Consider the following 25507-nt stretch of genomic DNA (forward strand, 5'->3'; position numbering starts at 1 on the left):
TTTTATGTGCTGTCTATTTTGAGCTTATATATTTTTGTTGCCACTCATGTGCCCAGCCTCGCGCCCGGTGGAAAACAAGCTGTGCGAGGGTCGGATCCCCAACAGGTCCCAGCTGTGCCAGATCCCCTGTCCCATCGACTGTGAGGTTTCTCCCTGGGGGGCCTGGGGGCCATGCACCTTTGAGAACTGTGACGACCAGGCTGCAAAGAAAGGTACCGTGAAACTGTCACTATAGAAAAATATCATGGTTTAAAGGAAAGATGCTACAGGGCAAAAACAATTGATTTCTTTGCGATGATTTTGCTTCGATTAAATGTCTTCCTTTTTATAAAAATACATTTTTTCCTGATGATCTCAAAAAGTTAAAAATGGTACCCTATGTACCTGCAGTGTCTGGCTTTAAAGGTGCTAGATGCCATTTTTTTTTTATAATATGATTTATAGAACTTACAGTGTTCCATTAGTATTAGAAAATAATGGCCACTATTTATGAACTGATAACAACTACTTTTCCTCCCTGCATGTGTTAATTTGTGTTTTAACTCTTTTGAAGATAATAATCATCTGTCACTCGGTCGCCCCCTCTGTCATTGAGATAAATCCTGACAGTCTAACTCTATGGGGAAAACAGCAATAACCGTCTACTTCAGTACTTGTTCTGACATCCTTTAAACCTACCACTGCATTAGGCATAATGTGGACATAATATATTATTAAGGACAAGTACTGGCATTAACTCTATCTAGACGCCCTTCACTCTAGTTACCTAAAGAAAATTGGGTTGAGAAATATTTGGTGCTTTGTTTTTACATTGATAGTAAAGGCTGACTATGCTTCATTCAATACTTTATATTATCTTTTAAGAATACAAAATAATGAATTTTTTAAATAGACAGCTATAACCTTACTGTATAGCTTCAGAGAATAACACTAAATAGTTAATGATTGAATGTCTAGTGATAGCTGCAGTCTTGTTTAAAATACATAGGAAACCATTGATGTAGATTATTAAAGCCACATTACGTTCACATTTTCATTATAAAATATAACTTTGTTGCGTTGCAGCTTTAATCGGTGTATGGTAGTTTGGGTAAAATAATATTTTCATACAAAATGAATGTGATATATTTGGAAGAGCAATTAACTGAGTAACATTATCTTCACTCATGTGTAAGAAACAATGGCACATAATTCTGCATGACTTGGTCCACTGGTCACATGTACATTATGACTGTTCCTTTGGGACATTCCTTGAAGTTAAAGTGACTACGAGGACATTTCAAATGTTTATGTAACAGTCCCAGTTTATCCTCTGATGATTATACATTTTTATTTAAATAAAGTTTTAACAGCAAACGAGACCATCGGCGAAGAGAATGCTATTTTTATAAGTCTATTATTAATGCCTTTGCTCGGGTCTGAATCCCCCACCAACTCAGATGAAGCAATTAATGCCAGGCAGACCGGAACATCCTGTGTTTCCCGAATGGTACTTAGTAAAAGTTAACTTTGCTCCACCATCGTCATATTACAATTATTGATCGTGCATAACCTAAACCCAATCCACAAACAGAGCAATACATTATTTAATCTAATTTATTTAACAGTCTATTTCCAATAAGACATTTAATAAAAGCATAAATCAAAAACATTTCACATAAAGTGATCATTCAAATCATTAGAAATCAATACAAAAATAAAGCATGACTGGATACATATATACAGTAGGCTATACATTAAAGGTGCTACAAGGAAATGTTTAATATTTCTGAAACAGTCTAAATTTTTCTCTGATGATCATACATTACACGTAACAGCAAATGAGACCATCAGTGCAAAGAACGCTATTTTTAGATAGTTTTTCTTAATGCCTTTGTCATGGGTATACGCTCACCCAGGAACAGCAGCCTGAGCAAGAATGAACACAAACTGAAAGTTCCTCGGAGCACCTTTTAATTAACTGTGCTGTAGTTACTTTCACCACTGTCTATCTATGGGTACAGTTGGTGTAAATGTAATTGTTCAACAGTTTGGGTCAAGTCTTTACACTGTATTTATAACGCTACAGGTTTCAAACTGAGGAGACGTCAGATCACCAACGTTCCGACCGGAGGACCAGGGAACTGCCCTCACCTGGTGGAGGCGTTGCCGTGTGACGAGCCCAGCTGTTACACCTGGCAGCTGTTCAGTCTGGACCAGTGTATCCCTGACGACCAGAAGCCCTGTGGAGCGGGCACGCAGCTACCACAGCTCCTGTGTGTCAACAGCAACGGTCTGTCTGTTATCGCTCAAGTAGATTTTACTGAATGAATTGGATTGATTCATTTAGTAGAATTAAACACAATCACTGGCAATTCTGGATTTTTTTTAAATTGGTATCGATACTAGACACTCACGGGGTGGGGGAAATAAGACTGATAGGACTGATAACATTTGCTGCCTATCTTTCCCAAATCAACATTAATCGTTTTGTTTATAGCAATAGCCGCAATAGCTTAATAATAATAATAACAACTTAACAGGTTTATATGGCTATCGGCTTATTGCTAATAGATAAATGTCTACATTTACCGTGTGCCAATGACCAGGTTAAATTTTACGATGGCTGTTCAAAACTTGAAGCTTTACCGACCTCTTGAAATTCATCCTAAAGAACGGGTGTCAGTTTTATGATGCAGCAGTACTTGCCATGTTAAGTTTTATGCTGGGGACGTCAGCTTAAGTGTTCAGCTGAGGGGAGGGGCAGTGTGAAGTGTGTGTCAACTGGAGTATAGGCTCTGTTGGTATCGATATACTGTTGCAAATAATTATCTATTCGGACGATGTTAATTTTAAGTATCGATTAGTATCTGAATATTGACTCTTTTTTTGGCAACCCTACTGCAGAGACTGATCTAATGATTGACATATTATCGACATTGGCTACTATTGTCCCTGGAGTGTGTAGACGTTTATTTGACCCGCCTCCATTTGCTTTGAAGAAGTGCTTGAGGTCTGACCTTGTGTTGAAAAAAAATCCTATATTTTTCAAAGTCACCTCTACACAGTAGTGTACCTCCAACTCTGGCTGTACAGAAATTCAATGATTCCCTTTAACTTGACTCCTGGTTGCCATTCATCATCCTCACACACACACACACACACACACACACACACACACACACACACACACACTCACTCTGTCTCCCCCTGTGAAGGCTCTCCTACTTTAACGCTTGCTTGATTCAGCGCAGTCTGCTCTCTCACGCTGTCTCTCTCATTACAGTCTTCCTCTCTCCACGCACAATTAAACTTTACTCTCACTAAATCAAATCAATCCTCCGCGGGCCCCGGGCCTGGGAGTATCTTGTGCCCTTTGCCGCTCTTGATTTTTTACTGCTACTCTTTATTACTGTAAATCTTTAATATAAGGCGTCGGCTGAGCGACCCAGACTTCTTCCTATTGCCTTCTGGCTTGTGGACAAATGTCAGGCAAAATAAGGGACCACATTCTATTGACACAACATTTTTTATTTATTCAGCGTGTAATGTTGTGCTGCTGAAGGGATCGCATTCATTTCTAAAATGTTCTCAGTAAATCTTTGTTCATGTTTTCCCTACCAGAATTTGGTTTGTTCCCTCAAGGCAATACACTGCAGGCAAACACATAAGCTGCATTCCAATAGTAGTTGCACTTCCCCTCGTTCATTTACCCTCAGCCCTTGGTATGACGTAACAGCATACGTTGCACGGAGGGAACTTGGAGAGCGGAGGGAGACTGGGCGGGGGAGGAGCGGAGGATTTAAATGGAACCCACTTGCCCACTTGCCCTTGTAGTCGCAATGGACCGTCAGTTACATAGGTAAATCTGAATGCAAATAATACAGAATTATAACATTCTGCTAAGGTAGCCTATGTTGCAGAAAGCCATTTCCATAGCATAACAAACATTGAATTTCGACACGGTAACTCAGATTATCAAGATATTGTTACTTACACATTTAAATTGTTTGCTCCGACATATTTTCTTATTTATGTTAGTTTCAACCAAAAAAATTTGTTTTAAATAGTCCTCTACTTGGCAGCCATCTGTGTTATAGCAGCAATGTGTAAACTGCAATACATTCACTGGATTGTTCGTATGGAAATAGGATAGCCTAATTGAGGCGTTTTGGAATATATTTATATATATATATTTGTCCTGCGGGTGGCCGCGATGTCCCTAAAAGCATACAGTCTACCGGAAAATAAAAGGAGAAGAAGAAGAAGACGAACTGCAATGCACTGTGAGTGATATCCACCTCGGAGTGACCATGGATGTTCACTTGATCACTCAGCCCTCCGAGGGTCTATATCACAAAGTTCACTTCAGTTTCCAGACAATTGGAACGACACTTAAGATGGCGGCGGGGATTCTCCCGAGGGCAAGTGCCTAGGGAAAGTGAACGAGGGCATGTTGAACGGGTATTGGAACGCAGGGATAGTATAGAGATTTTTGGCTATTTTGCTTACATAACATGTCTTCTTTTATATTAATATAACCAAAGGGTCCAAAATGTACGTTGAGGTGTTTATTTTACTAAACTTTGTCTGTTTACGTCTGTATATTTATCCAATACGACCATCTTTAACGGCCATTATCTCAACATTAGTTGAATAGATGAAAATTTTACATAATTCGACACATTTGCATATTTATTCAAACATTTCTGAATAACAGAATTTTTGCATTCCAAAAAACGAATTGTCTTTATGTGAGTACTAGTAATCCACTGTCAAGTTGAATGATGATATGTATAAGTTAAAGATGTTACCTTGCTACCTGCAGTGTCTCACCTTAACACCTCCTACCAATCACAATGAAGTGACGTTTGCCTGTGCTGCAGCTACAGAAGTAACACAGACGCTGCACTGTTCTTTCTTACCTGACTTCGGTTGATTGATCCCCTCCACACACACGTACGCACGCACACACACACACGTACGCACGCACACACACACACACACACACACACACACACACACACACACACACACACACACACACACACGCACGCACACACACACATACACACATACCTTCACTTCCCTCATCTGATGAAAATTGATTTGTTCTGTTTGGATTTTCACTCCGCTTCTCGCCTCAGAGATTTCTCACACTGCATTGTCAGCTGTATATATTTTCTCCGACTGTGTCCCAGTCATAAAAAGAAAAGGCCACACAGCCCGAGCTCCAGACAACAGGCGAAGGTCGATAGGAATGTTATTGAAACTGGCTATTGATATTGCTCACGTTGTCTGCCTGCCCACTTATAGGCAGACTGCTGGTTCTTCTTTGCACACTGAGAAAGGAGGGTTTATTTAACTCATAGTGGGGATGTCTGGTTCATTCATGTTTTCACTGTGTGTGCTTGAAAACTGCCTTTGGTCCTTTTGTCACTTCTGATTTTCATGCCACCTTAGTTCGCTCACGATTGGTTCACCACATATATCTGTCGGAGTGACATCTTAATGCAAAGTCACGCTTGTCGGTCTGACTTTTTTGAAGCTCAAGCGATTTCTCCTCCCGCTTGAAATTTCAATTCAAACCATTGAAAGGTTTAGGCTGTGTGCGTCGATTATAGGGCGGAAAATATTCTCAGCTTGATTTGATGGCATTGGCAGCACATGAAGCAACATAGACAAGTATGTGGGTTAATATAATTCACTTATGGCATGACGCAAGGAGCTCATTAATAAAACATGGCCGCTAGTGTGTGGGAATCCCATGTGTATTTGTTTTTCCATGTTCTATGCCACTTTCGTATATGGAGATTGGCCAGAGTCAAGAGTGCATCCGTATGTATTTGTTTCTGCAGAAAGTCATTAAAAGGGTCATAATCAACTGTCAAGTCGATATGGAAAACACCAGTGAAATGTTTTGAATTATTTCTGCGCTGAAGCTCAGACATCCAGGAATACTGGGTCAACCCGGGAAAGTCAGACATTTCCACGGTTGTGGGGCTTAGTGTTGAGACATTTTTGATGCTTGCGATTTTCAGTGATGCAGTCTATTATTAAAAATCATCTTCACATAAGGTTTTAAGCATGTACAATTGGATTTAAAGACGCACAAGTCAACTTAAATGGCATGAGATTCAAATAGGCAGCAAGAAATAACAGTTTTTTATTTATTAACTTAAATTAATGCTCCTCATAAATCTTTGAATGAGATGTCGGTAAACTCCACATTCATCTTGATGAAGTCCATTCATGCCCGTTTTCTATTATTGAGGACAGCGTGATCGTGTCCTCCGTCATTTTCTTTCAGGTTTTGTTTCATTTATTGCATTAAAATAGAGCTGACAAGACAAATATCCCTTCAAAAACACTTGACACGTACTTGCAGAAACAGCTTACTTCTCTAAACAAGATGAGGGAACTCGAATTAAGATGTCAAACAGTCTAAAGCAAACTAAATGAACATATGGGAAGATATCAGAGATGGAGCCACAGGCGAAGAGAAAGGGTGGACAGTTAAATGGTTATATATGCTATAGACTAGTACATATAAAGTAGAGCTGCTACTGCCGATGATGAGATGCCAAATTGACAATGTTACTAATGTTATGTTATGCATTATAAATGCTGTGATGGATATATGATCATTTCCATTAGCATGTCCCTAACATAAATTTTTTTTTAATTAAATCTTCAGCCATTTTTGACCTCGGTATTAGGAAAATCCTTCCTACGGCCATGAGTCGATTATCATGTTTGCAAACTTAGCCTGATGAGTTTATATCAGTGTCAAAAGAGGAATCTTTTATAGAATATAGTTTTCAAAAGGACACTCCTTCTGCTGTTTAAGAACCAGTTTGTCTTATTTTCTCTCTGTATGGTCAGCAGAGAATGCCATGTTTATAATTGTGGCAGTTCAGAAAGTAAATTTTTCCAAGTTGTCTTAGTGACACAAGACGTCTTAAGAAAACAAGCACGTCTCTTTACAATTCGAAATGGGCTGAGTGCTTGAACTTGCGCCATCAATTAAGACAACAGCTGCTCATTTTGCCGCTCCAACAGCTCTATATCGAAGTGTTAGAAGATGATAATCTAATTCTTTCAATGAATCTTTGAGCCTTTAAGCGTATTCTCATTACGCAAGTCACCAGCTATTGGTTTTGAATGTAGATAGATAGAAGGTAGATATGTCTAAACACACACAAGCACATTGTGAAAGACCCAAGAATTTAATTTGGATAAATAAACCAATTGGTAGGCCTATGTGGAACAGGTGGTTCTCCCAATTCAAATTTAAGAAACAGGTTACTACAGGTTACATATCTGCAACACAAACAGGGTGATAAAGGGGACATGCTGTTCAAGAAGTATTACTAATGAGGATATTTTAGTAATAGGATTTCAATTTTGATTAAAAAAAAGGGATATGGGATTTACTTTTCTCATCATAATGTAATATACAGTACATAGGACTAATCTTAGTGCACTACTTTGTCTATCACAAGATAATTCCCTGATATGACCATCAGCAATGGCCTAAATGTAACACTAAAGTTCCTCTACTCTCATTAAATACTCCTTCTATTCTTTTTGCGTAACACAATCTAAATTCTTCTGAAATAAATGTGAATTACTACCTGGAAAAACAGATGGTGTGTAACAATGTTTTTCTCCCGTAAACACACATGGAATTCTAATACCCAGAAATCAATGTCTAAACCACCTGTTTTGGATTTCAACAATAAACTTTAATATTTTTGGCCGGAGCCATTACCTGCAAACACAGATGGTAGTTTCTGCTTAACAACTGTTTATCCGGAAACATGTGGAATATTGCAATGTAGTCATGTAATAACTTCTGTTTTAGCTATCAATATAAAACTTTTTTTCGACAACACTATAACACAATGTTATATAACCATTAACCTTGATTGGAAATGCAAAACCACTTTTTTAACGTTTGGCAAAATACCAAGCCAAGAAAAACCAAAATCCAAAGCCCCAAAGTCATTACCTGGAAGGACAGATGGTAGTTTGTTTGCAATGAGCATGACTAAACTGTTGTTCAGAAAGTTTTCAAAACTGTTCGATGTTACAGAATTAGTTGGCACAACTGTTATTTTCTAAAATTCTTAGTATGTAGAACTTAAAAATGTGAAGTTACATTTTCATCACATATGAATGATAAGTTATCTCAACAAAAGATAATTAGTTGGCTCAAATGTTTTTCTTTTTGTAGTTTTAGCCTTGTAACTCAAAAATCTAGTGCAGACAGTTGCCTTTGAACTTTACGTTTTGTTTACAGTGTATTTTACCTTCAAACTCACCTTCACTCTGTCTTACTTTCCTGCCTTATACATTGTTATCTTATTTTTTGTCATTGTCTCTTTTCAGGAGAGGAGGTGGACAAAATCCTCTGCTCTTCCTCCCCTGCCTTGGACCCTGTCCCGTGCGAGGTGCCTTGCTCAAGAGACTGTGTGCTCAGTGACTGGACGCCCTGGTCCTCCTGCTCTCAGACCTGCTCCAGTAAGACCATCGAGGGCAAGCAGATGAGGACCCGCTCCATTCTGGCCTACAACGCCGGAGAAGGTGAGAATCCACCTGAAACGCGAATGGTAATATATGCAGATGACGCCTGGATATTGGCTTCGTCATGGCCCTTTCAAGTCGTCCTTTGCTGTCACTCACACTGAATGTCTAGGATTTCACACTTGTCTGTGTGTGTGTGTGTGTGTGTGTGTGTGTGTGTGTGTGTGTGTGTGTGTGTGTGTGTGTGTGTGTGTGTGTGTGCTTGTCCTTATCTTGAACTGTCTGCTTATCGGCCCTAGTGATTATTTCTGTTGGTCTGTCTCCTCGCCTGACACTCACTTTTTCTTAATCTTTACCTAAGATCATTCCTCTGCATATTCTCATTCTCTCTGTTTTAAACCCCTGTGTGCGTCCCTCTGTCTTTCTGTCTTATTGTCTCCAAACGTTCTCCTATGTCTTATCTCAGTGTGTGTTTTCCCTCACAGTCACTGCGATGGTTGTGGCGTGGATTACAGTGATGGAGGGTAACATCTATGGTTTAAGTTTGCTGGTAGCTGGTTTGAACCACCTAGCTATGTGTGACTTCCGTAGCAAAGTGAATCGTAGCTTGTTTTGAGTTCTAAACATGACATAATCATATCAGCTTTAGGTTGTAACACATAATAGCTTTATTGTGTTAGCTGTTTTTAGTTGTTCTACAGTAGCATTCGTTTTTGAACTGCATATCTCACCTGCCACTTTAACAATAAGTTATTTGTTTTTTTTCCATCAAAGGTCTTACACGGGTTCCAAAGTTTCCAGAACTGTTTGGTAAATCTTTGACTTGACTAGAATAGAAATAGAGTAGCTGTGTTTGTAGTAGCTTAAGAATAGTTGAGCAATACAAAACAAACCATTTCTAACTATAGCTAAAACACATTGTGATGAACACATGAGTGTTTTTTTCACATAATATTCAGCAAACACTTATTGCAAATGATAAAGCCTATTCAACGTACATTACATTGGGTCAATAAAGCCAATTCCATGCATAGCCTACGTAATTTCTACATGTGGCAAATAAAAAGTGCTTAGTCTGCTAGCTCAGTGCTAACATGTATTGGAAAATGCCACTGACACGCTAACAAACATTTGCATTTTGATTACATTAATGTTTAACTATACTTTAACTAACGTCATCAAGTCAAGGTGGTGCATCATCATTTGAATGCACACCCACAACTTGGGTAGCCTTGCTGTAATGGAGATGCAAACCCCTGCCGTGCTGGGCTGATGTGCCAAGGCAGCACATGTATATGGAAAAACGCCACTACTCAAGAATAATACATGAAAAAAGCTTTGTATCTTCTCCAAGGTTCCCCCTGCAGAGTACTGTAAGTTATCTGATTAGATTTTGGGCTACTTCGCAGATTTTGCAGCTCCTGTGTTGCATTAATGCAAAAAAGCACCATGATTTTGAAACTACAGGAACTACTCAAAGCTTTAAGATGCAGGGCTCATATTAACGATCAACCACAAGAGGGATTACGTGCTAAATGCGTGCCAAATATCTTAATTAATTACCTGTTTAGCATAGCTGCTTACATTGAATTCCATGGTGATTATTGTGGGACCAATATTAACCAAGTGCCTCTTACTGTTTAAGTGGCAAATGCAAGATGCATGTTAAGTGGCAAATGCTCCTGCTCTTTGTGAGTGCTGCACACATGGACCTATATGTAAATAACTCGCATATGCTGCTACACTGTTGGTTTATGTATATGTTCCCATTGTCAAAAAGATGTATACTTTTTCTAGGTCATTCACCAACAGCTTATTTGAGGCACGGTGTGTTGGGACTATAGCAATCACAATGTTGTTTTTTCTACAGACAGGTCCTCATTCTCGGTAAGCATTAGGTTGAGATTTGTCTGAGTTGGCAGTCTGTGATCCAGGCGTTTGTGTGTGTGTGTGTGTGTGTGTGTGTGTGTGTGTGTGTGTGTGTGTGTGTGTGTGTGTGTGTGCGCGCATGTGTCTGCGTGTGCATGCGCGCGTGTGTGTGTGAATATACTGCCGCATATAGAGCTGGCTAGTAGTCAACTCCAGCAGTGAAATTCAGGTGTGGAGTCCCGCAATGCCTCTCAATCTTCTGCTGAAAGCCCAAAGTGTCTGCAGTTACTCTGAACCGAGGGGCTCTCTCAGTCCATCGACCCGACAACTGACTGACTGACTGACTGACTGACTGACTGACTGACTGACTGACTGATTGACTGACTCAAAAGATAAATGACTGGGAGACAGGCACAAACAGGAAGGTAGCAATGGGAGTTGGGAACACAAAGGATCCTTTGAGAGCACCAAAGTATTGCACCCAAAGTCTGACCTGAGACTTGCAGTTAGCCTAAATAGTCACATAAAAAAAATGGATGCCTGAATACAGCTGGGACATACAGTATGTATATTCAACTCTCTGTACCTCAATGTATGTACTGTGTGCAGGTTTCCCCTTGAAGACGAACTCAGGGGCACACAATGTTAAATAAACTCTGATGAAGCCAGATTACCTTACAACATCAATGGCATAAACTCATTGAGAGGACTTCTAGGCAGCGTCTTCAGTCTTTTGAAACAACACCTGTCCAAAACACTTAACCTGTAATCCCAGAGACAATTGGCAACAGACAAAGTTGATTGAAATCTCATTGCAACATACTGCACAAAAAAACAAGATAAGATCTATCTTAATAAAGGAAATTCTTTGAAAACAAGATGGACGTCAGACATTATGTTGTAACAATGACATATGTTAAATAAGATAATACTATTTCAGTGTGGTTGTCTTCAGCCTGTATCCCAGACAAACACATCAAACATAGCAGTCTCAGATAAATCAACTTGAGCCTCAGAGGGCAGCAAATTCTCACATCTCCTTGAAACTTGAAACCGTCTAATTTACAGTCTCCTTTCACATTTTATTATTAAGCTATTCCAATCTCTCCTGTGTGTAAGAAGTGTATTTTTTAAGGTGAAAATCCTTTTCATTTATTAGACAGTTGGGGAGCATTACAAGCTGTCAATTTTTAAAATATTAAATTGACATTGAATATGAATGACCAGGTGGGACACTATGAATATAATGGGTAGTTTTCACTTGCTTAAAATACAATCCTAGTGTGAACTTGAAAATATGGCTACTTTATCATTTTTTTTCTGCCCTGTCAGTGGTTACATACAAGGCTATCTAAAGGCTGTTGAAAGCATTTATTCCACAATAGAACCCCAGGAAACCCTTCCTATAAAAGTTTTTCATGTGTGTAAGGTTAGGTTTCATTCAGTGGGTCTCACAAAACCGGGATTCATTCACACTTTTGTCCAATTGTATAGAGCTGCTGACTCGATTTTACAGCAAGAGGAGAAAATGTGCTCAAGCTCCAAGTTCGTTTAGCTATTAAAGTTAGGTACACCTTTTCTATATAGTCATCATATGTCTTGACTCTGGTTACCAATGTTCCCCATTTTAATATTAAGGCAGTATTAATTATTATTATTGTAGCGGAACAATCAGTTAGCACAAAATGTAACATTATCTTGTCATAATTTAGTTTGCAAACTGTTGCAACATACGCACATTAGCTTTTATTTTGACTTTTGTTGGATCAAGGGAAAAATGGGGCCCACAGAGACTAGCAATGTATGGGGCCCAGAGTTTTTTTCGCTACACCCCTCACCATGAGTACCCATTATAAAGATAAAAAACAATCCATTGTTGCGGCTTGTAGCCCTCCTATACATGAAAACAAGAGAGCCATGATGTTTCCTAACTCTTTCCCATTTTGATATTGACTGTATTTTGTTTTGTTTTTTCCTCAGGTGGCGGTCTCTGCCCAAACAGCAGCTCCCTCCAGGAGGTGCGTAACTGTAACGAACATGCCTGCACCGTTTACCACTGGCAGACAGGACCGTGGGGCCCTTGTACCGAAGACCCCTCCGCTGCCTCTCTCAACACCTCCATGGGGGTCCGTGAGGGGGGCCCCTGCTCCATGGGCATGCAGACCCGAAAAGTCATCTGCCTGCGGATAAACGTGGGACAGGTGCCACCTAAAAAGTAAGCGCTAGTTTCTATTCTATTTCTGCTTCTTTCGAAAACACTTGAAACTTGAAACCGGATTTTTTATTTATTTTTTGCTTCTACATGATTTGAAGGTGCTTGTATTGTAAAATCAGCTCCTGGAAGTATTGTGTTTGGAAGGAAAATTGCTCACTTCTTATGGAACTACAATCCACCGGCTTTGTACAACAATTCACCGGCGGTATGTGTTTTCAATCAAGGGCCAATCAAGATCCGAGAGCAGGAAGATTACATTTCAAACAAATCTCAACAACATTCGATTTTGTTACTGATTGGGACACCTTTATCCAAAAAGAAGAGACTTATCAGTGGAATCTAGAGCTGCTCTAAGAAGAATAGAAAGATGGGAGGGAGAAGTTGTCTTTTCATGTATGGAACCATTTGTTAAGGAACCTCTTTTGTTCACTGGCATCGCTTTATCAACACAGAAAAGGTTAGAGACATTCTTCAAAGAAAATTGTGAAAGCCTTTCGTTTTAAATTTAAACAGTGATTTATGAGTATCTGATAAGTTAATGAATGGACAAGACTTTTGCTTGTTTATTCGAAAAGGACGTTGGTGCCATACTTTACATGATAACGTTAAACGTTACATGCAAATGTGTGAGTGTGTGTGTGTGTGAGTGTGTGTGTGTGTGTGTGTGTGTGTGTGTGTGTGTGTGTGTGACGTTGAAAGCTTTATTTAAAAAGGAAAACCAACAAAGTGTCAGGAGAACTGGTTAAGAAAGCACAGCAGACTCTACGTGAAGTTAACTCTTAATCCATATCTTCCCCGTACAGGCGACCGCAGATAAATAAATAATCACAGCGTCCCTGAAAGCCTAATTAACCCTGCCGTTTTTGGGCGCTGGTAATTCCTCATTGATGATAATGACAGTAATTAAAATGGGGTTGATACTTAAAGGCAATTTAATCATGAGGCAGATGAGAGACGAGGCATGTTTGCGTTTACCTCTGGAGGATTACGCCGCATGAGGTGGATTCAAAATACACCGTTGTGTTTACTTAATAGAGGACATATTAAACTCATTTTAAGGTCTTTGTTTTTCGATGTTGGAGTCGCTTCATGGAGTAGTAGCTATCATTTAACGCAACTATCTGACATTGTCACATACTTTTCAGGCCAGAAAAGACAGAAGAGGTCCTCTTTAACATCTACCAGAACATTTGGTTCTAGCCTGGTGGCACTTGTTTTTTCGACTGATTCATTCGACCTAAAAAGATAAAGGAGTAGATCAGCCTAAGTCCAATTTTTAGGATAAGAAATATAAAGTAGATTGATTCAGTCCTTGGGAAAAGTAATGAAAAATTCAGTTCAAGACCAGTAAATTCTTCCTCCTCTTTCCCAAGTGTTCGTATCAGTGAAAAGAAGGTGTGTGTGAATTATTTAAAGGGTCCAGTGTGTAGTTTACAAGGTAAATGTGATTCATAGAGAGCCCTGCATGATAAAATGAAGATTAATGTCTGGTTCAATGTCAGGCTGTTTGAGAATCTGACCCAGAAACTTCAGCTGCACGTATCAAGCTGCAGGAAGAGAGGTCTGAGTCCGGGATGTACTTCATTTTTAAAGCTATATTACGTAACTTCACGTCACTCCCATGAGGAATTCTGAGTAATTACAACAACACTGTAGGTGCATCTACATGAGGTAAGTCTTCGGTGATCAGGCATGGATTTTATTCCTTCGGCTGTACGTCCAGGTTTTTCCTTAGCAGTAGAATCAACAACTGAAACATTTCATGGGCACTTCTTGAGCTCCTGCACCAGTGTTAGGGGGGCGACACCGGTTTTTAAACGCTGACATACTGAGAAATACAGAGTGAGTTTTGTGGAGCTGATAGGCTTAAAGAGGACCTATTATACTACTTTTCTGGTCTTAATTTCTTGTTTTACACTGCTATAGAGCAACCTGACACGAATCACATCACAAAAAACTATGTCGATTTTCGGGAAGCTCTTTCTCTTATTTTGGCGATCCAGCACTTCCTGTCAACACTTGAGTGTGTGTGCTTCGGCAATCTCCGCTCCCTCCACCTGTGCATCGGCCATCTCCGCTACCCTCCCCCCTCCTGCAAACCCCACTCCGTTGTGATTGGTTACCTTCCTTCCGGAACACTTTCAGTGGCGGGAAGCGCGAGCATGGACCTATAAGGGCGCGAGGCAGACGCGAACAGGGAAGTGACAGCATTACCATACATGGAAACATCCGCGTGGTCACGTCACAAATTTTTATGCGACGTCACAAATTATGAAAGGGTAGACCGCTTTGAAGACGTGACTTCTCGACTGGCTAGAATAGTGTTTAGTGCTCTGCACAGACACCCCAGACGGTCAGCAGGGAATACGTCGAAATGCATGTAAGTCATTATTTGATAATTTAGTATGGTTAAGCATGACTATGAATCATCATAACAACGTTTATAGGTCATAAAAGTCAAAAAGCATCATAGGTCCTCTTTAATCAACTTTGTTTCAACTCGTGTGGCGATGGCTTAAATGTAACCGACATTTATTCATATGAAAAAGTTACGCACTATCACTTTAATTTCACAATGCTTGAGCAAGAGACAAACACAAACCCAGCGGGTTGGAGAGTGTGAGGAGTGGGGGTGTCAGGGGCTAATGGCACTGAGTAACTGTGGAAGAGTGGTTTCAATCAATTTGGCCTCCATTATCTTTTGTATGTGGCTGGTCAATAACTTCATGTAATCAGGTATAATTGGTAAACAGGGCAAAAATTTTAATGAGGAATGAAAAGAAGACATTTGGCCAAAGTGGACCCCCATAGACCACTCAGTAGGTGGTTATTGTTATTGACCTCCGCTGACTCAGTTTGAGGTTTTTGAGTCATAAAGGTCACACACTCGACTAAAGAAATGCCAGACGTTGTATGACATTTTCAACCCCTACCGACATTTAATGAAGGAATATTTTAAGGCGGCATTCGATTCCTTGGCATTGGATTTCTACAGGATATCTCATTGTTTCATTTCCTTGCTTGTAATGGATAGTTGTCAGCGGGCACAGAAATGCCAGAAATTGTATGGGCTCCTTTTCTGGAAATATACCTGTGTTTGACCCGGATTTTCCAGGAAAACAATGACATCTCTGAATTCCAATGTGTTTCAAGCATTGAACTCCCAAACCACTCTCTTAAAAAACAATCCAACTTGTGTTCTGTAAATGAGATACATGTGCGGCTTTGAGACAGTGTGTTTACATGCTCTGATTTTGCCTCGAATTAAGGAATGCGGACAGAAATATACCGAATACAACAAAGCTAAATTGTACTCTATAGTCTGGACCACAGAAAAATAAACAGCTGCATATTTCTCCACAGCCTCAGTTCCCTTCTGCCTGAAGCCAAGACTGATACTGTGAGTGCTGTCTGTCAAACAGGACAGCCATAACTGTGAGGCCTATTTTCACCTGCCTTCATGGACCGGTGTGGCGCTGTCCGTGGTGCTGAACTAACTACATTCTGACTCAGCTTGTATACAGCCACAGATAAGCCCCAGTGTCCATTATACATGTAATGTCCTTTTGTAGGTATTCTGACTGTTGTAACCCTTCAAAGATGTTGTTCAAAGTCTGTAGGTATATTTTTCTTATGCCTCTGTCACTGGCAGGGCTTCAGTAACTGGCTCTAGGCGACTTCCATCACACTGCTACAGGGTGTAGAATATTGCTCTTTTATTCAAATCGTAAACAAATAAATGTTTTAGTTTTAGCCAAGAACTAACACACACACACACACACACACACACACACAGTGGGTATAAAACAATTTGAACCCCACATGGGAAAATGACTTCTACTCTTTAACTCGCGATGACAAACACTGCCACCAAGATGGGGTTCCTATTAGATTGATTGGCAATTAGCCGCATTTGTCAGCTACAAAAAGAGGCCTGGCAATCAACACTTTGATAAGCAAGTTTTCAAAGCAACAGGAGACAATTAAAACAGCTGGGAGAGGTGGAAATGTCAGTAATCAACATGCAAGCCGCATAGGTCTGAATAAACCCCAGAAGAAAACAACAACAAACAAATGAATAGAATGTATACTTCAAATCAAAATGTTTTGAAAATATAATGACATCATGCCGCAAACACAAAATGCAATTATTATGATGAACAGGAGTCACATATTTGCACTAAGAATGAGTATGTGATGGACATTTCCAATATAGAGCGAGTTGAAATACATCTACAATCCTATTGGTCCAGTTTAATAAGACTGTCTTTCCGAGAAGAATGACAGCACCATTCACGCTACAAATGCCCCCAAAGAGCCGTATGTTTATGTTCAGGGGAAATAGACCATCTAGCCTGGGAAGTAAAGTGACATTATTTTATAGAGCGAGAGAGGCAATGTGGCGTGGAGGTCGGGGTCAAGAAATAGCTCAACCTTAACGTCTGATGTGTGTTCTTTTCCCCATTTTCAACCAACAGTCAAGGTGTGTTTTTACTTCCCTAGTCCCTTTCCTTCCCTACAGCAGTCAGAAGTTGACAATACTCCAACAGTGGTATGACGTATAAGGCATATACTGTATAATGCAAGAGTACATTTGATTATTTGATTGACAGAAAATCAATAAGCAGTGAGTCAATCAATCATTTATGCCATTCCTCAAGAAAGCAATGCTAGATATTTTCAAATATTTGCCCTTAAAATGGATATTCTGCTCGTCCCTGTTCCATATGACAATGGTATGGGAACTTTTTGACATTGAAAGTAGTAAGTTAGAGAATAATAAGCAGAGCAACTTGACAGCATTTAAAAAGACATAAAGGGATGATTTAGACACCACCGGCCTCCAGAAAAGCTTCAGTGCTTCTTTTAATGCATTCGTCAAGTCTGTGAACGTCACTCTAAAATCCCATAGGTGTTGAGCTGGGTTGAGATGTGGTGACGGCAAAGGCCTTAGCGGATATGATTCACATCACTCTTACACTCAGCGATCCCTTCTACCCCACACCGGAACATATGCAGTTTCTCTACTCCTTTCAGTTTATAAACTGCAGTTGTGTAAAGGTCAAAGTCAGTCTTTTATGAAACCATTTGTCATGTATTTCCCCCATAGATTTGGCAAAGCACCGTGCCAACTGTCTTTTTTATTCATGTCTTGACCAAAGCAGTAAAACAGTTGATCATAGGCAGTATTTTCCAGCTTGCCCTGTTGTTTAGTGTGTGTGTGTGTGTGTGTGTGTGTGTGTGTGTGTGTGTGTGTGTGTGTTTCCCCTTGCACTGTATGTCTTCATCTGGCACAGTCCAACTTGGCAGGTTTTTTGATTAGTGCACCCATGGGACCCCAGTTGGACAAACAAACATGGCCGCCTGCACCCTGTACATGCAGATATGCCCTGTCTCTGATTCATAGATGGATTTGAGCTGTCTCCCTTTCCAGAGCCCGAAGCAATGAACCTTACAGAGTGCATGTCACACACACACACACACACACACACACACACACACTAAAAGAGTGACTTTCAAAGAGAGACAACAGAGACAAATATGTCAGTGCCTTAGGCTTGGTCTGCTATCACTGCATAAAAAAAACTGTTGTGGTGTGAGGAAAAAAACAGTGTCTGCTTATTGATTGTGACAGCCTGTGTGGTGCCTGCTACCAAATGTTTGTTTGTGTAATCATATTGATGCTGTGGTATTTTGTGAAAATGTAATCGACAGTAGCCATATTAAGCTCAGTCAATCATATCCCCGCCATGCTTTCTAATAGAAGCTGCTTTACTTTGATTTTTTTTTCGTGACTGTGATGTATTGCTAAAAGCCCTCGAGAAGGAGGCCACAGACATCCACTGAAAAGGGTCCTTGAAGAGCTGCAACTGTTTTATGCTAAATTAAACAAATGATGTTCTTGTTTTGTAGAGCCATAATTTTGATAATGAAAATTAATTAGGCCCTTATCTTTTCCCACCAGACCTTTTGTGTACGTGTGTGTGTGTGTGTGTGTGTGTGTGTGTGTGTGTGTGTGTGTGTGTGTACAATTTCTTACAAAAACTACTGACAGTCCTCTTCATTCTGCTCAACCATCTGCTCAATTTTTCCAAAAAAATATCCTCTCATCACTCAAAACGCTAATGGCGGCAAACAAAACATAAGCATTAGGCTCGGCTGCTTGTTTTAATGTTGTGCTTTGGGACGAGCTCCCGGCGCAGTGGTGTGTGTGTACGTTCTCGCTTTGCTTACAAATCAAGACATTTAAAGATCATTATGAGATCATGACAGTGACTGGAACCGACTAGACAGTTAAAACCAAATCAGAAGCCACAACTAGACGGCTTCTTTCATTTCAATGTAGGGCATTTATAAACACAAGTGAACTGTGAAGACATAGATGATGAAATACGATCATATAAATATTGTGAAGTTAGGATAAAATACCCAAAGCGCCTTGTAAATAAACATTTATTTTCCTTAAATAAACAGCAAATATCAACGTGACAATGTCGGACAGAATGACAACAGGAGGGATTAAAGGAGGACAGCAGTGGATAACACAAATTGTATGCATAATGAAAAATGCATAAATAACAGTATTACAAGTAGCTTTCACACCCCAGCGGACACAGTCATCCAGCCAAGCATTGTGCAGTTAGTTAGTTATTCAGGCTGCTATCGTGTTCTGCCAACATGCAAACATGGCCTGTTTTCTTTTTCTCCAGAAAAACTGGAATGCAATTCACTTTTAATCATCTAAATTTGGATAATACGCATCATTAGTGGGGCTACAATATAATTAGACCGAAATGGGAACAAAACAGATGGTTCTCTGTGTTGAGTGGAACCTGCTATGAGTCATTGACCTATATGTAAAGTACTTAAAACACATGGGTTGGTTACAAAGGGTTTGTATTAAGAAAAATCAGGGCTAAGAGTAGCACTTAGCAATGATTCCACATTAGAATAAGACATATGCACACATACTAATCATCCAATTGACCTATATCAACATGTAGGTGTCAGATAAGGAGACTTGAATCCACCCAGTCATGTTTTTTTTGCACCAACTGATCTTGTTTAGGTTCTCCTGGGCCTTGAGCCAATCAGAGCAGGCCGTGTGTAAGTGGCCTAATATAAAAACAAACACAGTCATGCTTCACATTTACACCTGGGCTTAATTTAGAGTGGCTTCCCTTTGAATGACCTGCATGACTTTGGACAGTGGGAGGAAAGTGGTGGAGATAAAGAGGGACAACAAGATTTATTTTTTTATAATTTTTACATTTGAAACTTGAACTTGTATGCTGCTCTAAATGTATAATCGTTAATTGAATTGTATGTGTTACGCTGTGTTGGACAGGGGGAACAATATTTTGCTCTTCATGTAGGCCTATGCAAGTTAAAAAAAAATCATATTAAAGACCGTTGAACCTTAAACCTTGAACAAACCCAACCAAACCGAAGCCAACTTATTTGTTACTCCACACAAAAAAGGACCAGAGCAGAACGGGCCCAAACAAATGCAGTAACTATTTCACTTCAAAAGTAAAAAGTGTATTAATATAAAACACAACACATGATTAGAAAGTGCTGTACTGTCACAAATAAACTGTGAAAATAAAGTCAAATATTAAAATATTTTTGATAAAATGGATGGATGACGTCAAGAAGTACATTGTCTCATAATACAGGAAACCTCTGCCCTTACAAGTGGTGAACTCTAAACTACCTCTAGCCCTTGTTCCTGTGACCTCAGACCTTGGAGGTCAATTAGACTTATGTGGGATCAGCAACTCTCTGACGTAAATTGGTGCAGCCATGTGCCATAATTAGATAATGTGTATGTTTAATTCAATCCGGAAAGTCAACGGGATTTTCAGTTAACAAATGGATCGGATTACATGGGAAGGATGTGGAGTTTTGGTAATCTTGCAGCGAAACTTGAATTAGTGTTTTTCCAAAAATGAGCTTTCCCAAAAACTCTTCATGTTAAGTGCCTGCTCACTGGGGTTAAGATTTGGATACAAACACACTTGGTTTAGGAAAGATACGGCATGTGGCTGTAAGGAGACAGGATATTAAAAGTGGAATAGCACGTCAAAGTCATTTGTCATTGTTCCCCCGATCGTCCACCCTGACCTCCTCCCTAAGAGGTTTTGTGGCACCACATCAACTATCTGTCCACCACAAAAAGTCACTTTCGGTAGGTTTTATTTGAACCACAGTCAAAGCTGTTGTTTTTCTGGTAAGTCTAGTTTCGCCAGAGCATTTGCTTGTTTTACTGTGTATGCGAGAGAGGGGAAGATAGAATTTAAAAGGCCGTCAAATTGCACTTCACACAGAAATGGATCTTTTAAGTCCTCCAAGGTTTACTCTGGTATTCAGCGTGTGTGTGTTTTCGCCTGGATCAAAGGCAGGAGTCAAGCTGTGTTTTATAACCGTGGTGTTTTATCTAAATGGGAATATTGTTTCTAATGTGCTTTCAACATCTTACACAAGTGGTAAACTGTAGCTCATCCGCAGAGACATTTTCCCCCATTTTTCTCTGCAGCAGAGGGAATATAACAAGGTCAGAGGTTTAATCCCCCTCTGTTGTCAAAGAGCTCTGAGCAGTGAAAACATTTACTAAAGCCGCCTTAGTGCTATGATCTCTTCTGATGTGGAGAGATGTTTGTACAGAATGTTCAAGGAATCAAGCATCAATAAACAAAAGAAATACAAGATCTGCGTTCCTTTTTAGAAGCATGAATAATTCATTATGCATTTTAAAAAGCAACAAAAGACAACAGACAAGAAAAAAACTTAGCAGGAGAAGTTTTGAAAAAGTGCTAATGATTTTAGAGATCACTTGCGTGAATAAGAATGTCCGCACTACATTTGTTTCATATGGCACTTTAAAGCCTCGGCACCTTCAGTTGCAATATTCCTTTGTGAAATCTCTTCACAGTATCTTGTTTGCATCATATTTTGGGCTGGATTTGATCCATGGATTAATGGTCAATAACACTTCATATTCCTCAATATCCTAATAGATGGATCAACAATCTGGCCAATCTGCTGTTCTCTTTCTTTGTGGAACTGACACTATGAGACTGTAACGAGTCTTTATCAAAAGTTTTGTTTTCCTGAGACTTAAATTTATAGTGCGTAACTTTTTCATACGAATGAAATGTCGGTTACATTCAAGCCATCGCCAAACCAGTTGACACAAAGTTGATTTAAGCCTATCAGCTCAACACTACCCGGATCTGCATTTCTCAGTATGACCAGTAATACAATACGGTGTCACCCCCCCCCCTTACCCCGACACTGGAGTAGGAGCTCAAGCAGCGCCCACAATTTGTTTCAGTTGTTGATTTCTACTGCTGAGAAAAAACCTGGACTTACAACAGAGGTATTAAATCCATGTGTGATCACCGAAGGCTTATCTCATGTAGACGTTATGCACTATAGCTTTGAGTAATTTGGTTCATGATCCTATGGGTTTTATATGTGCCTCATAGTTATTGGATTGCTTATAGAAATGAATTGCTTTTCCATCTATTCTATATTCACGTGGATCATATTTAAATCTCACAGTTTTTCGTATGATTTCCATCTTTGTCTTCACACTGTATTCTCTGCCAGGCTTCACTTGATAAAGAGCCTTTTGATCCCTACAGGTAGTACAGACTTAAAATTGGTGTATACATAAATCAATTACAATCCTGGTTAACACTGGCGCCGGTAGTGTACATATTCTGCAATCTCATGTAAATTGGTTGGATCTCAACTGGCTGGTTGAAGAGCCCTCAAGCTAGACACCTGTTCTGTCACTTCTTCACGGACGTGAGCATCAGCTAAAGGCTATATGTAAATGTAAATGTAAATGTACGGTATACCCCCCCTCCCCTCGCTACATCCACCAGCTGTGTATTTTTTCATTTCTCCATTCGCTCACTCGTATGAAGACACCAGAGGATTTGTTTCTGCTCAAGGGGGATTTAGGTCTATTGGTATTAAAAATAAATCGCTCGCTTGTGTCGCTGTTCCATTATTACATTACTACAATTTTCCCCTGTGAGGCTGCCTATTGTTTGCCCTGATAACGCCACACTAACGAGTATGGAGTAACGCCCAGAGGAGAAAGTGTGTGTGTGTGTGTGTGTGTGTGTGTGTGTGTGTGTGTGTGTGTGTGTGTGTGTGTGTGTGTGTGTGTGTGTGTGTGTGTGTGTGTGTGTGTGTGTGTGTGTGTGTGTGTGTGTGTGTGTGTGTGTGTGTGTGTGGTGGTGGGGGGGGGGGGGGTCCTTGGGAAAAGTAAAAAACGTGACCCAGATGATCGGTGCCATAGTCAGCCATAGTGGGATAAGGAAACAAAGCTGCAACATGCACGGCTAAAGCCAGACCGCGGATGCAGTGTTGTTACAGCTCAGATCAGATTAAAAGTGCGTAAATGACCGGAGAAGATTAACTCTTGTTGGATAGATCCTGGGCTTGACCCTGTATTGTGTCCTATGAGAAGGAGAGTATCACTTACTTAAATTAGAATCAAAGTTAAAACAAGGGACTTTTTTTGGCTTGAGGCTGATATGTTTGTCTGCTGGTTTTAGCCTGAAGGCAAGACATGGCAGGCAAAAGCAGAGTTGTTTCAAGCGATGGTCAATTTTTAGTCTTTTGGCTATTTTGCTTCCATAACATGTTTGTCTTCTTTCATGTAGTTATTACCTCATCATTAGTTTTTTTCCCAATACTCTGAACCAAAAATCTCAACTTCTAAACAAGCATCAACTAAACTTTCCATAATCATGTACATAGTACTTTTTCATTTATTAAACGAAAAAAGGCTATGGACACTAACATAATGTCAAAATGAAATAAATATTTTAAATCTGGCTTTATTCAAAATTCTTATGTTTAGTTGTGAAATGGATGCAGATTCATGAAAAGTTATTGCCAAATTTGCATATTTATTCAAACATTTCTGAAAGATTTTAATACAGAAAATATGGGTAATGTAACTAATCAACTGGCACAGTTTCATGATGATATCTACGTTAGTAAACAGTTTGAAATGTTACCCTATTCACCTGCAGTGTCTCATTTTGGTGCATTACAATTTCCACAGAGAGAGAAATTCATGTAAAACATCCTCATTTTGGCCTGTGAAACATTTCCTGTGATGCCTGCTGGGGGCTATGAGCATCCCTCAGACCAGTCAGCCAGATGGCACACATCAGTCATAAACTCTATGTGATTACAAAGGTTTTCATCAGTTTTTTATTGCCCTAGATTATGCTGTGAATAATTATACCCTCTATTGAAGCAATGCCCAGATGGTTAGTGTTCCAAACCTCTATGATAATATTTATTGAAGCTTTAAATCATGGTAGTATAGTCACTATTTAAAATGTCCTCACATTCAGTATATAGAGGTCATAGAGGGGCCTAGTACCAAAGTATACAAGGAGACACAAGAAGAATAGAAGAACTTTAAGTTAGTGCATATTTCTCTTTAATACTCACTTTAGTGGATAGGACACTTCAATTTGAACACATTTTCATATTCTTGATAATGCCATCTTTAGTAACTAGCTTCTAGGCCATCGTAGCTTCTGTAAATTCTCCAAGGGGTTAACAAAGGAGCATTGCAATCTAGAGCTCTCTTGAGTAAAATTGCTGATGTGTTTTGGTGAATGTGCAAAGAGTTCTCAGCATTGTTACTCTACTGACCAGCTGTGTGTGTGTATGTGTATGTGTATGTGCGTGTGTGTTTGTGTTGCCCAGATGTCCAGACGGCCCTCGCCCCAGCACGGTGCGACCCTGTCAGCTGCCCTGCAAGAAAGACTGCATCATGACGCCTTTCAGTGACTGGACCCCATGTCCTGTGACGTGTGATGCAGGTACAGTGGATAAATACCGAATCGCCTGCAATGACAGATGACCAATAAGTAAAAGTGCCTCTTACATATCACTTAAAGGAAATCATGGTTAATAAACTATTTTATTTGGCCAGTTACATTTTTTTAGATAGATTTATATATCTCACTTCTCACAAATTGGAAAATTGTGTTTACAGAGAGGGTCTCCGACACAATGTTTGGCATCCTAGCTTCAGGCTATAATAGTATCCTATAATATTATAATTAACAATAATATTACATTACAATTGTATTGCTTTGACTCCAGTCCAGAAGTAAACAAACAATAAGTGTGGAAAAACTAGAGACGAACAAATTAGCTTCCACATAAAAACATACACTCACGTCTCGTTACGCGTAATTAATTTGACGGATTGGCATGTTAAGATAACCTTTTTGCCTGACGTCTTTTAAGTGCGCCTGGCGAGCCGAGTCGCCCGAGGCTTCTTGCTTTGCATTGTTGTTGTTTCCACGCTGTGAAAGAAGAAAAAAAACCAACATGGTTCAGATGAGGTCACCTTTGTCACGCAGCCATTCGAACAAGCTGTTGAGCGGGGGCCAGCAGCACATTAAATTGATTTACGAGCGAAAATCATTATCGCCCATATTTTGATGACCTCCGCTTGTGACGCGGGGGCATAAATCTCCTCGTAATGCATCGACGGCTGTGAATTCTAATTTGATGCTGTTGATATCTTCACCTTGCAAATAATAACAAGACACCGCCCACACACACACAAAAGGTTTTAGAGCAAAGTGCAGGAGTATCCGGGGGCTCGTTTCACCCTTAATGAACTAGTCTAAGGGCATCTCCTGCACACATGTAAATATCATAAATTTAATCTGGATCAATTCCAAGGTCTAATGGGATTTCTACTACAACATCGTTCCTCGGTACTTGATATCCCGAGTTAATCAGAGGTGTTGTTTACGATAGCTGTCCGATCAGATTTGGCGGTAGTAGCCGAACCGAAGTGTGCTCTGTTCAAGGACTTATTAACAAAGCAGGCCTAGTTTATCATTTTGACAT

At 39.8% G+C, this 25507-nt stretch overlaps 1 protein-coding gene across 1 annotated transcript in view; it reads left to right on the plus strand.

The window, feature by feature from the left end:
• thsd7ab (thrombospondin, type I, domain containing 7Ab) overlaps nucleotides 1–25507 on the plus strand; it is a gene marked incomplete at both ends in the record, with an annotated part of 147092 nt that overhangs the window by 72675 nt on the left and 48910 nt on the right. Inside the window, 5 exons of the mRNA XM_080040068.1 lie at nucleotides 57–212; nucleotides 2069–2272; nucleotides 8374–8568; nucleotides 12358–12592; nucleotides 24344–24459. Coding sequence (XP_079896194.1) covers nucleotides 57–212; nucleotides 2069–2272; nucleotides 8374–8568; nucleotides 12358–12592; nucleotides 24344–24459 — 906 coding nt within the window. The remainder of the gene's footprint in view (nucleotides 1–56; nucleotides 213–2068; nucleotides 2273–8373; nucleotides 8569–12357; nucleotides 12593–24343; nucleotides 24460–25507) is intronic.

This window comes from Ammodytes marinus (assembly GCF_949987685.1).
Source record: "Ammodytes marinus genome assembly, chromosome: 13".
In the NCBI taxonomy this organism is placed as follows: domain Eukaryota; kingdom Metazoa; phylum Chordata; class Actinopteri; order Uranoscopiformes; family Ammodytidae; genus Ammodytes; species Ammodytes marinus.